Below are 14011 nucleotides of genomic sequence, written 5' to 3'. Positions count from 1 at the left end.
CGGTTCAGGCGTTTTAAGCAACGTCGATAAAAGGTCTAATTTTGACAAATTCCAAAAATTAATATCGTTTATATTAATTTTTGCAAACTTTGACGAATTTTTAAAGTTAAACGAGTTGTCGTAAGTCCGTAATATTTTAGTATGATCTATAAGACTATGGTATCTACCGTTAAAGAATTAATAATAAAAATCGCAGAAATTTTTTTTTTAACACTTTATTACAAGAAAACGGCGCGGCCGAAAACTTATCAGTATGATTCCCAACTAATATCTTTCAAACTAAATTTTCATTTTTTTGCTATTTATAAAGAAACGGCTTGGACGATCGTCGCACAAAACTGACGAACAATAGTCTTCATCGAGATACATCAAATGGCTTTTAAAATCGGTTCAGTCGTTTTTGAGAAAACGTCGATTTACGGCGAAAAATCTGTTTACATACACATACACACACATTCTTTTTCCAAATTTGGTCTCATTCGATTCAGAATGGCTTGAAACGTCGAGAAAACATAAAATTAGCAGATCGAATTTTTTGATGAAAACAAACTTTTCCTTCGGAAATTCAATAAAAACAATTGAACGGATATATATATACATATATATATATATATATATATATATATATATATATATATATGTGAGCTAAGGATTATTTACGCAGGCTAGTGAATTAACTGTACCTTTACGAATTGGTAAGCCATATTTCATTATTTTCAAAACAGAATACAACAAATAACTTCTATTTCCTGCATACTATTTCAAATGCCCCTATTCAGTTGTATATTTCTGCATGCAGTCATTTTCGAAATTACGTAATATATAAAACAGAAAACGGGGCAACGTCCGCCTTCGGTTGCACAAGTGACGGTGGCGGTGTGGCGGTGCATTCAAAATGCAAAGTCATCCTTACCAGGAAACGTTATAACTGTCACGTCTGTCATGTCATTCGCATATCTCAACCGGTGTCAAGGTGTCATAGTAATGTCAGAGACGCGTGAGTCTCGGAGAAAAATAAGAAGCAGGCAACTTTCGCGAATTCTGCAGACGCAGCCGATGCGGAATCGTTATCTCGAGAATGAATAAGGTGAGAGAGTGACGAAAATTTTTGAATGAGAATTTCATTTTTTTTTTATTTCAATTTCTGTAGGGCAGGGTAAAAAGCTCCAATTTGACTTTGAGCTTATACTGTGAAAACCAAACCAATTATATCACAACAAATAATTATTAAGACATACCAAGACGTAAAGTCTTAAGACATATCAAACAAACAATTATCTGACTATGTTCAGGAAAATTCCCACCTAATTCTTCAATTTACACATGTGTTTTCTGCTGTTTTTCATAAATTTGTCGCCTGGTCTTTTTTACCCTATAGGCGGAGTAAAATGTCTGTAATATTCACTCCTTTTTAAATATCTCTGAAATTCATTAGACCCCTAAATTTTCTTTATAATAATATCAAACAAAACAAAAACTTCTGTTTTTAGTTTTTAAAAAAAATGATAAAATCATATAATCTTTTATAGTGCAATCTAATTATTATTCATATTTTAGCTTACTAATCCAGTTTTTAATCTGTTCATAACAGAAACTAAGATTTAGCTTTAAGTTTAATTTATAATGCATATATGGTATCATTGTTAGTTAAATTAAATATTATATAGCACTTTACAAAATTAGTTTGAGATTTTTCAATAATATTAGTACGTAATTTTTGCCTTGGATGTAAATATACATTATTATCATTATGAAAAAAGTTTTTGTTCAAACTCGTGTACAAAATTGAACATTATGTAATAAAATCATGGGATAAAAAACAGATCTATAAATGACTTACTTCTAAAATGATTCTACGAAGTAATAAGATACCACATTATGCAACTAATACATAAATTTTATGGTTTATAACAAAGATAAAAGCCTAAATTCCCAAATGGCATTTTTCAACTATCATATGATCAATAAAATTTCCAATTAATTCCTAATTATAGAAATGTGTCCCCCATATGCGGGAAAAAATTGTACTGCCAGAGGGCAAACAGGTCTTATTCTTATTTTTTAATTTATTCATTTACTTAAATTAATTTAATTTAATTTAATAATAGCTATATATTCTAGCAATGCAACGTATAAGTTTTATGTGTGTGCATTTTTTACAGAAATAACATAGTATATAACTTCGATGTGGTATTTCGACATAAGTTTCATCAGCATAGCTGGACTAACTATTTAATTAACATATCTCTTATATATTTCTTTTTAACTTAATTTATCTTTTTTATTTACTATGTTTATGTTTATACCTTTACCAGGGTGAAGGTTTAGTTGGTCCATGAAAAAAACTGTCGGATTTAACTTAAAAATAAAATACATCTCATAAAATAATTATATACGTAGAATATTATACGTATACGTAGAATTATATTAAGGTGTCGGAGACTAAACAACAGTGCTCATAACAAAAAAAGGAATGAAATAACTTTTTTTATGGATTTTCAAACATTGTCGTTTAATTTCTGACGGTGAAATAATCAAAGTGATGACTGGTTATACATCTTTTTCCCTCTACTTTCAAATATCGTTGTTGAAAAATTCTTAACTTTACACATTTTTAAGATATCGGTGTTGGACCTTTTTTGTACTTTAAATTTTAAAATTTTATTCACTATTCAACTTGAATATTTTTTTACGTGAAACCCAATTAAAATAAATATTTTTTGTTTCAAAGTGTTTTCAGGATTTATTCATATGTGGAAAACACCACATGTTGCAAATGTGGAACATGCTGTCCGAAATAAATGTTTCACTATTTAATAAATGTTTAGCTGTGAATTTTCCATAATATTTATTCTGTTGGAACTATATTTTCTAAGCTCTAATTCACACTATACTTTATATTATTAATGATATAAAGAAAATTATTGAACATGTTCTTATTGAAAATCTGTACAATATACTATATTATCATATACAATATAAAGCAGGGATTGCGCCAAAAATAGTGAATATAGCATGAATTAAAAGAATTGGAAATATACAAAAATTTAAGAAAGACAATTACAAATGTACTAGGTTTGATAAAGGACAGTCGCACATAAATTAAATATAAACTATGTCAATTTTCTACGTCCACAGAAATCATATCCATTGGTAAGCCAGATGAATATAGTATGTCCATTAAGATAACATATCCATATGTAGTAGATTATTTTTATACAGAAAACCCGTATTTCTAATTTTATTTGTCATCGACGTTTCACATCGTTCTCAATCGTTTGCCACAAAAATTGAAATAGTTTATGCAGATGAGTATGTAAGCCAAAATTTGACCATTTATAGACTCTCAAAACAAGCTATACCGATTTAAAAAAGGGTCAACTGTATTGCCATGAATAATACTTTATAGAATAATCATCAGCTCTCTGTCTATTTCGAATTCGTTCGCAATAAATTCTGACAACAAGGCATTTGCACGGAGTAGACAACGGTCAACTGACGTCTCGTCGCTTGATATTTAGCGCTAAGTGACACTTCCTTCCAAAATGGAACTTTATTCTTGGACAAGTCACGAAAAGTCCAGGACGACGACGTGATTGCTATTATATACTTTTTATCTATAAAGTTTACTAAAAGACAAATTTGTACTTGATATGAAAAACTTCTAGATCTACTGTATTTCTATTCCAGATCAATGATTTCTGTTGACTGAACTTCTAGATCTAACTTCATATTAATAATAATATTTTAATACAATCAAAATATTCTATTAAAAGTGTTATTAATAAAATTTCCATTCTTTCGCCTTCTATTCTAATAATTAGCGTAATAGGCGTCGATGCCAAGCCACTTTTAAAAAAATTAATTGGATTAATAAGTACGGAAATAGAAATTATTGTTAAGCAGTTTATGAAACCCTCATAAAGCTGGCAGAAAAATATGCAAATGTTTGAGGCCGTTTTTAATTTGAAACCTTTTTAATTGAAATTTTGTGCCTCTTTTGACAATGAGGTATTATTACTCGTGAATAATCAGCACAGAAAATAAAACAAACAACGGTCAAAGCTTTCAAAGAGGAAGAAATTCGACAAGAAAAATATAGAAAAGGTAAATCATCAGAACATTGAAATATTGTTATATAATTTCTCCGTTTATTTAATTTGCCCAGAGTAAATAGTGCACAAAATTTTAATAGTTTTAAAAATTGTTTACTATTTGATAATGATTAAATAAAATTAAATCAGATAATTTTTTTTCGTTAATTTAGAAAATTTTAACCAGACAAAGATTATAAGAAGACAAATTTAGTCTCTGGTTTAATTGCAACATCGACAGCTCGATATCAGGATGTCATACGAAATTTGAAAGATTTATATAGTCAGATTACAAGCATACTAACTATTGCTTGGTATAAAGTCTTAATCTACTTTAATTTTCTTAGATGTTTCAAAAAGCATAAATTATGATATTTACAAGCCCATACTCAAGAATAATAATTGATATCAAAATTAAATTTCAGAATCAAAAAACAAGTTCATCACAGAAACGTTGAACAAAAATGATTATAAAATTTACTATAAAAAAATCATTATATTTAATGATTAAAATATGTTTTGCTTTGTAAGCATTTATTTAAAAATTGCACAGTTGCAAAAGACTACATTATAGAAAAGTCTACCGGTAACCACGGCAACATAAAAATAACTGATTTCATATAAACATATTCTGTTACAATGAAACATCAAAAGAGTCACAATATAAAATTCAAAATGTTTAGCAATTACATAAATAATTTTAGTCTAGAATGGATATTGAGGTAAAGTCGAATTCGTAACATCCAAACACCTCAAGAAAGCCCTATAATCAACCTCTTTTCTATAACCTCTCTCCACATAGAAACACTTCATCACAACATCCCATTCCTTCGGTGTCAACAAATGGTAAGAACCTCTCAATGACATAGCTCTCATAAATTGATGCTGAGACACAGTACCACATCTGGCACTATCAAAATCTTCAAAAACGCTTTCATAATTCAGCACTCTGTCAGGTTTCTTTGATAAAAGTTCCAAAGCTCTTCTAGCCAAACGTCGTTCATCACGATTAAGGACACAACCAGTTCTGCATCCGATATGAGGAGCAGGAACATACTGTATTGGTACTGTCAATGGAGAACGTTCTAATGATAGTTGGACAAAGGCTTGTTCAATACATTCGCCAAACCTTACGTGGTCTATAAAACCTGGTCTTTTAGGACTTGCAAAAGCTTTGGCTATTGTTTCGTGTTCGGTGTTTGTTAAGTCTAAACCGCTCATATTCAAACACCTTCTGAAGTTAAATGCAGATACACAACCTTCTCTAGTTTTATCATACTCTTTCATGAATTCTAGTACACTAATGCGTCTGGAAACAACCATGGATTTAATTTTAGCGATGACTACTGGTAAGTCTCTTTCGCAGGCTTTGGGTTGATCAATCAATCTTGGAGTGTCATTCAACTCACGCATTTCTTCATAGAACTTCTTATACAAAGGCTCTACTATATCTTGCGGTTGGCCTTCTGTTAGGAATAATCTGTAATTGAATCCACGATCATCTAAGTATCTGTCTTCAATGCAACGTAAAGACAATCCATCTATACGGGTAAAACTTAACAATACTCTACGCATGCAAGCCCTGCCTACATGTCCTGTACTTACAGGATCATATTCTTTGAATAACTTGTACAAATCCAAACCACGATTAGCAACTGTTGATCGAATCTGAGCAACAGCTTTTTCGCAAAGTAGTTTTCTATGTTCAGGAACATCATCCCAACTCACAGCACCTTGTTGAGGAATCTCCATAATTTCTCGCGGAGGACTTTCAATTACCTGGTCAGGTAGACGTTCCAAGCCTTTCACGGTAAATCCTAAACTTACATCGTTATCAAAAGTCTGCCAGCAGACTGACCGGTAATCATTTGGATCCCTATAATATTTGCAAATACAATCAATTTCGTCCTCGTTCAAATGAAGTCTATGCAGAGCTGATACACCAATCATATCCAAAATACTTCTGAATTTGGTAACACTAACCTTACCAGTATGCAAGGGATCAGCAGCGTCAAAAAAGTGAGAACAACGTATACTATTAGAAAAAACGTGTCTTTGGACTCTACGCATAATAGTCATCAAATCTTCAGTTTGTCTTGGTTGATTCACTATAGTATGAAATGCTACAGGAGGAATTTCTAGGACATCATCCACTCTGACTCTGCCAATTTCTGGACGTTGTGTTTTAGGTAACTCAGCGTTAATCAGTTTCATCGGGAATAAGTGGTTGAGTTCATCACCGAATTGTTCTAATCCTGTGTAATCCAAATAGGAAACGATTTCGTCAACTGCCTTGCAAAAGGCTACGTGGTTTATTGTGAATCTGTCGCGCTGGAATCTTTTGATAAGTAGAAGGTGATCATTGTCCGACAAGGTTAAACCACACCTGTGCAGAACTCTAGAGAAATGATCTAGAGTGGTGGCGCCTGAATCTTGAGCTACTACTTCGTAATCTTGAAAATGTGCTCTAAATAGCAAAATTGTAAGTTATAAAAGTGCTAATTTTTGTAAAGTACATTGATTTAATCTACTGGTTGTTTGATTGAAGCATATGCAACTAATAAAAAATTATTCGTAATATTATTGATGAAAAGCATTTTAGGATCATTTTGTATTATTCATAGGAATTATATATAAGTATAAAATATAAGAATAAAAATAAAGAGAGGTGGGATTTTTTTCATAAGACAATATAAAATATAATGACAGCTACGTATAATAGACCTTTATATTTCAGAGAAATATATCCTTTATTCATTTGTTATCATGGCGCATTTGGATATATGTGAAATATTAGGCAAATTAGGGTATTTCGGACCCGATTATTTTTTTTTTTTTGAATCAACATTTGAAATTTTTCTAAGTTAAATATTTAAGAATATGTGTATGGAAGATTTTTTTATCAAAATTATTTATCTATTTGACCACGATAATTCTTTGGTGACGCCATAGGACTACCTAAACATTTCTACAGTAAATGCCTATTGCACTTTTATAGTACGTACACAGTAAAGCCCAATTTTAAATAATATTTAAAGACAAACCACTTCTCACAGGACAAAAATTTAAAAGAATTCGTTTACGCTATCAAATGTATCGTCATATAAAGTTTCGTCAAAATCTCAGAAAACAAACGGGTTAGTCCAATGAGACCAATTAACTCCGACGTAAACTAATATTTTTTTCAGTTATTGCAACAGTGTATTTTTAATATGAAGGTGTATCCTTTAATAATATGACTAAATTAGATCAAATTGATGTTTTATATTTTTTATACCTAAGACAGATATCCCTGAGTTTGACTTGCATAGCGATCTTGACAATTAATTGACACAATCGCCTTTGTTCACAATCCGCAATGCGGTTGACTCGCAAAGGGTCCTCCCATTCCAAGCCAGAAACCAAGTCTTGGTTTTTTGAAAAATCTGACTCATGCAATTCCAAAACATCGCACATTTGCGAATAGTGAATTCTGCCATCGGCGACGCTATTTAGAATTGAATTACATCGTAAAAAAATTATGTTAAACTTAGACAGAAGCAAAGTTACATTAACTTTTCGATGATGATAAAACAACTATGATTTAGTAAAACTTTTGAAAAAATAAAATTTTTGATTGATAATTCTCATGCAAGACTATTGAATACATTGGAATGGAAAATAAAGAGACGAATTTTATTCTAAATAATCTAAGAAAATTTGCCAAAAATTGATTTCCAAACACTATACTGAAGTCATTGGGAACTGCAACCACAATTAACTTTCACTAGGGTAAGTTATTGTTATTGTCCAAAAATCGAAAATGAAAACTTTTACATATCTTCACGTTTCAGAGGTTTCTAAACATTTTGCCATATATCAGAAAAAAATTATGTATGTGTGTATATATGTGAAAACAATTTTTTGTCGACGTTTTCGGGAACACCGCTCAACCGAACTGAAATTTTCAAAAAACATTCGATTCCTATTCATATAGAGACGTGCTGATTAGTTTTTGGTAAAAGTTGGTCCAGCCGTTTTGGAGCAAAGAGTGCATAACATGAAAATTAAGTTTGTGAGAGGACGGGACTTAAATTAAAATGGGACACTTTTCATAAGACAATATAAAATATAATGACAGCTATGTACAAATGTAAGAAATATTTATTTCTATTACAGAAAAATATATTCTTTATGCATTTGTTGACTATGACACAGTTTATGATGGGAATGAAATACTGAACAATTCAAGGAAGTACGTAATCTGTTTAAATTTTTTTAATCGTTTTTTGATATTTTAAAGTTTAACCATTGAAGAATATGTGGGACATTCAATTTTATTGATTCAAAAACATTAGGCTTGTATTGACGTAATGAAGATTTTTTTAAGTTTTTACAAACGTAGATCCAGCGGTTTCGAAGATTCTGATTTTTTTTTTGAAAAATGCCATTTGGCTGTCGAAATATAAATATTTTGTAATTTGAATCAATCGATATTAATGAGTATCAATAAGTTCTAGAAAATTACAAAAATTTCAAAAAAAAAATAAAAAAATATTAGTTTTTGTAAAATTTTCATTCAACTATCGGTTTTTTCAAAGAGAGCATTCAACTATCGGTATTTTCAAAATTTCATTTCAATGTCCAAATATTTCAAACTTTTTCGAAGTTTTCAAAAGCGTTCAAAGAAACTCAAAATTCTCCAAAACTACTGTATGACGTCGTGCACTAAGGCAAATTTCTGGAACTTCCCGAACCGTAATGAAATATTCAAGGAAAATTAAATGTTATCAAATAGATTATTATAAACACAGTAATTTATTTATGTTTACAGAAAAGTAAATATGCAAAGTTTAGTCAATCGAATTTAAAATGAAAGACATCGTCTATTCCATACTTATAAGAATTATTTAAACTGAATTGCACAGTTAAAATTATTTATCTGAAGTATATAGATGAGTTTCAGAACTTCAGCTAGAATTAATTAAAATTTGAATAATTTTGAATATTTTGAATATTAAAGAAATTTTTTTTTTTGGAAATAACAAAAAAAAAAATTAAAGATTTTTCCCCAAAAGCAATCGATTCATCAACACGAGCAGAAAGTTTTTTGAATCATTGAAATCAAATTCTTAGTTCTCTCAAAAACTGCCATTTTTGCACATTTAGCTCGGTATCTCCGAAATGGCAGGACCTGCCTTTGCAAAAAACTAACCACTTCCCCCCGTCATTACGAATTGAATGTTTAAGATCATTCAAATCGGATGCTGCGTTCTCTCAAAAACTCAATTTCTATTTTCTGCAATCTTTGCTCCTTATATCCGAAAGGGCTGTACATGCCTTTACCAAAAACTAATTAGCACATCACCCTATCAATAAGAAACGAATGTTTTATTAACCATTTAAATCGGTTTATCAGTGCGCCCGAAAACGTGGACGAAAAATTGTATTCATACATACACACACATCCATTTTTTCTGAGGTATGCCAAAATGTTCAGAAACCTTCAAAACGGAAAAAATGTAAAAATTTTCAATTTTAATTTTTGGACGAAAATCGAGTTTTCTTTTTTGAGCTTTATAAATTTTAAATTGCGGTACGGCACAATGCCATACCCAACTAGCTTTCAATATAGTTTAGATAGATGTGTTTTATAATAATCTTGTGTTCGTGTTCTGCTCTTGCTAACCAAACAACATTAACTCCCTCGCTAATTTCCACGACTACCATTAATTTCATTCATTTACCAAAAATACTCGGCCAAATCAGCCACTTCTTGTTCGGACAGAGCGACTATATTTCTCACCGGTCCCAGGAGCACCGTTTTGAATTTGTCGAGCGTTATTAGCCCGCCCCCGGTCTTAGTCTTGGCCTCGGCATCGTAGGCGGCGAGTCGGGCCCGTAAATTGAATCCCTTTATACGGAACAGGGCGCCCCTTAGCTTGTTGCAAGTCCTCCACACATCGGTTAAGATTATAGGGCGATCGTGACCCATTGCTGATTATAGAAATATGGTAAATGATAATAAAAACTGTATGGTAAATTTTGCCCAATGTTAATTCTTGTTAATTTTATTCAAACCGCCACCCGCAAAATTTTTGTGATACGTAGTATGAAATATTGACATAAAATAAATGTGTGACATTTGCATTGTAATCACGGGTGTGTATTTTGATTTTATTTTGATGCCTTTATGTTCGAATATATATTATGCGCATTTACTGAAATGTAAATACGTGTGATGGGCGTAATTCAAAGCAAATTATAGAATGATTGATTCATAAATTATTGAAACACACGCCCTATGTTTTGACACCCACTATTCATATGATATTCATGTATATTTTGATTGAGCTTTGAAAATGAATATTAGTGGTTTTTATAATGTGTTAAATGGTAGTTTGCTCGAATACTTAAAATGTATAATTCCTGCTAGTTGTAGCATTTTGCCTTAAGGTAAATTGCATGAACTTACCAATATGTATACAGAATTTACTTAATCAATAACATTAGATATTTAGCTATTTTTGTAAAATGTGAAACTTTGTATTTGAATAATTCAACTATGTAGAGTTTAGTATGAATTTTTATAATTCAACCGCATACCGTAGGCCTATTATATTTTATTATATTATTTCAGACTAGAAGTCTATCGTTAAACCAAATTTTATGAAAATTGCAAAGAAAAATTCAACAAGCAACAGCTTGAAAGATCTTTACCAAAAGCTAAGCAACGCGATTTCAAACCAATATTTTTCTTCCTTTTTTGATTTCTTTAAATTGTTTCATGATTGTGAACAAAAACATGGACAAAAATTTTTACACTTTTTTGCTAATTACAATAAAACGGTTCGGCCGATCGTATCACAAAAATGATGAACGCTAGGCCATATCCAGTTAAATCGAATGACTTTTAAATTTTCAAAATCGGTTCAGCAGTTTTCTTGGAAAAACGTTGACAATATGTCAAAAATGTCTCACATGCATGCACACACACATTTCAGAGCATTATATAGTCGCTTATAAAAAACAACAAGTACCTCTTCATTTAATATTAACTGCATGGAAATTTTATTAATATTATTCTAATCTTTTTTTTTCTATTTCAGGTATGTTGTTCGTATAATCATCACTCTTATTTCATTATTTGGTAAGTCTTTTCAATAAAATTAGTTTACAATAAATGTGGAAGCAAAAAAATCCTGTATCATTATCACAACACATTAAAAATTAAATGAAAATATTTAATTTATAATAAAAATCATAAAAATTATATATAGTTTGCTTTGCAGATATTTATTCTATTATTGATTTGGTTTATCATAGAGATGAAACTAAAAAACTAAATATAAAATCATACGTCTTTAATAAATACAAAAAGTAATTTATACATGCAAAAATAATTATAATAATACTTATACATATAAAAAATATATGTCAAACTTAAAATGATAATGATGTAGATGAAGAAAATAACAATACATTTTTAATTTAATTTTTTTAAACTTCTTATAGTTTTTTCTTTCATCTTCGTATGAAATTTCGGTATATAGTTTTTCTATTTAATCTTCTACAAAACTTTCATATATAGTTTTTTTTATTTCATCTTCGTATAAAATTTCGGTATATAGTTTTTCTATTTCATATTGTACAAAATTCGAATATCTAGTTTTTCTATTTCATCTTGTACGGAATTTAATTATCTAGTGTTTCTATTCCATCTTGTATCAAATTTAATATCTAGTTTTTCCACTTCATCTTGTACGAAATTTAAATAAATAAAATTGGGATTTTTTCCAGAGCTAAATAAATATATTTTGACACAATCACTGCTGCGCACGCATATGTTGCGTGAGACCGTTATCAATGGCCAAGTGCAAAACGCAACACGTTAAATTTGCCAAAAAATATTGAAACATTTTTATTTTTTGTCAACACATTTTTGTTTCAAATCTCAAAAAATTTGAAACACCAAAAAATTTGGTTTGAAGAAAATTAATTGCATTTAGTTTGCATCCTTGAACTTTAAGTGTTTTTAGTAAAATTAAATTTTTAAATTGAAATATTGTACTGTAATTATTTCAAATAGAAACATACTTATTTCTACTATTTTGCTACAATTTTTGACCTAATGTTCAGAAATGGTTCTATTTAATAATAAAAGAATAGAACAGTTTAGCACAGGCAGAAGTATAGCAAGTTAGATTATTTTATTATAATTTCAATAACAGACAAATCTAATCATGAAACCCGCATTTCCATTATAAAATGATATAATAATTTTAAGTCAGATATGAAATATGAATAAATTTTCATCTTGTGCAAAAACTATTTTAATTTACTTTGAGAACGCTAATGCAATTGCAATTTCATCACGCAACCCTCCTTCAGATGCTTTTAACTCTGTTTGTTTAATCTCTCACAAGCGAATGCATAAAGGTTTGTTTTTCGAACTATTTTTTTGGTTTTATTTTATATTAAATTTGAACTACGAACTATTTTCATAGTTTTTTGTTAGATTTATATCTCTGCATTAGCAGAACGTAAAGATTATTTATATTTTTACGTTTTGAAGCATTTTGAACATTTTGGCATAATAAAAAAAATTATGTATGTGTGTGTGTATTGGTTTGCTCGAATACAATAATTGGTCCATTATTTCGGAAGCACGGATTAACCGATTTGCATGATTCAAAAAGCATTCGATTTGTATTGATGGGTAGTCCTGATTAGTCTTCAGCAAAGGCAGGTCTAGCCGTTTTGGAGAAACGAAGCAAAAAGTGCAAAAATAGCAGTTATTGAAAACTTGGTTCAGCCCATTAGAATGATTCAAAAAATATTTTGCTGGTATTGAAAACATCAATAGTTTAGGGAAAGGCAGGTTCAGCGGTTTCAAAATTTGGAAAATATCAAACAATTTTTTTTCTAGTATAAATGCAAACTAATCGTTTTTGTTACTCAAAAATGTTGAAACACAACAGAAATTTGGTTTGAAAAAAATATATAGATTAACCCTCTTCAAATATGACATGATCGGTTTGTCATTGTAATTCGCATTTAGAAATGAACTTTCATTAGAGAAATGATGTAATTACTGACTAATAAGTTCTATAGTATTGTTCTCACGGTAGATTATGTAAACAACGCTCTAAACAAATATTGTTTTTGCAACTTCACTCATAATGTAATTGCGTTTGAAGAACTTTATGTAATTAAAATTAACATACATTTATTGACTGCATGTATATTTTTTTTTACTTTTTGGCTGGCGATATAATCTCATTATTTGAACAGCTGTAATATTCGTCTCGCCTGAAAAATATTTTCCATTTTAATAACTTCAAAGATTTATAGAAACTACGAATAATATAGAAATAATTTCTATATCAATAAACTTACGTTTGGTACACGGCACAAATGTTTAAATTGTTTTATTATTTTTAAAAAGCAGGTTAAAAATTCTTCTGATCCAGGTATTTGTCATTAAATCAAGATTTGTACTACGATGTAACATTAAATGTTTATTTATCTATGCCGATTTCCTTGTTGTTATCGGTACGCATACAACGACAGACCTTTATTCACATATACGACGGCTAATCACAATCGACCTAGTTTTACTTATAACATCCATAAACCTTTGGTAAATATCGAAAAATTAGGAATGTGACCTAAAAGTTTTGCGCGATCATAGAGGGTTAAACTTGCAAATTCCATTTTCCATGGTTATGAATACAGAAGTATATAATCTAAATCACTTCAAAGAAAATTTGTGAAAATATATTTTCACAAACAGCTTTATCCAATCAGTCTATTTCCTAGCTCTTCGTCTATAACGAAGTGTTGCGTAACGGAGAAAATGCGTTCGTTAATTATGAAAAATTTTTTCCCGTTGCTTTATCTCCATGCTCTCTCTCAGTGATATATTACGAGGATAT

The 14011-nt window shown here is 29.9% G+C and overlaps 1 protein-coding gene across 1 annotated transcript; it reads right to left on the bottom strand.

Annotated features, from left to right (window-relative positions):
- Positions 1-4799: 4799 nt before the first annotated feature.
- On the bottom strand, positions 4800-10068 carry LOC113386378. The gene is made up of 3 exons (XM_026624161.1): positions 9821-10068; positions 7372-7581; positions 4800-6561 (listed from the first exon to the last, which is right to left on the bottom strand). Exons 1-3 carry the CDS (start codon positions 10066-10068, stop codon positions 4800-4802), a joined length of 2220 nt encoding a protein of 739 aa, XP_026479946.1.
- Positions 10069-14011: the final 3943 nt, after the last annotated feature.

This window comes from Ctenocephalides felis, unplaced genomic scaffold, assembly GCF_003426905.1.
Source record: "Ctenocephalides felis isolate EL2017-DRISC unplaced genomic scaffold, ASM342690v1 CF-g0.4_SCAFFOLD_03571, whole genome shotgun sequence".
NCBI lineage: Eukaryota > Metazoa > Arthropoda > Insecta > Siphonaptera > Pulicidae > Ctenocephalides > Ctenocephalides felis.
This window is presented reverse-complemented; position numbering and strand designations above follow the sequence as displayed.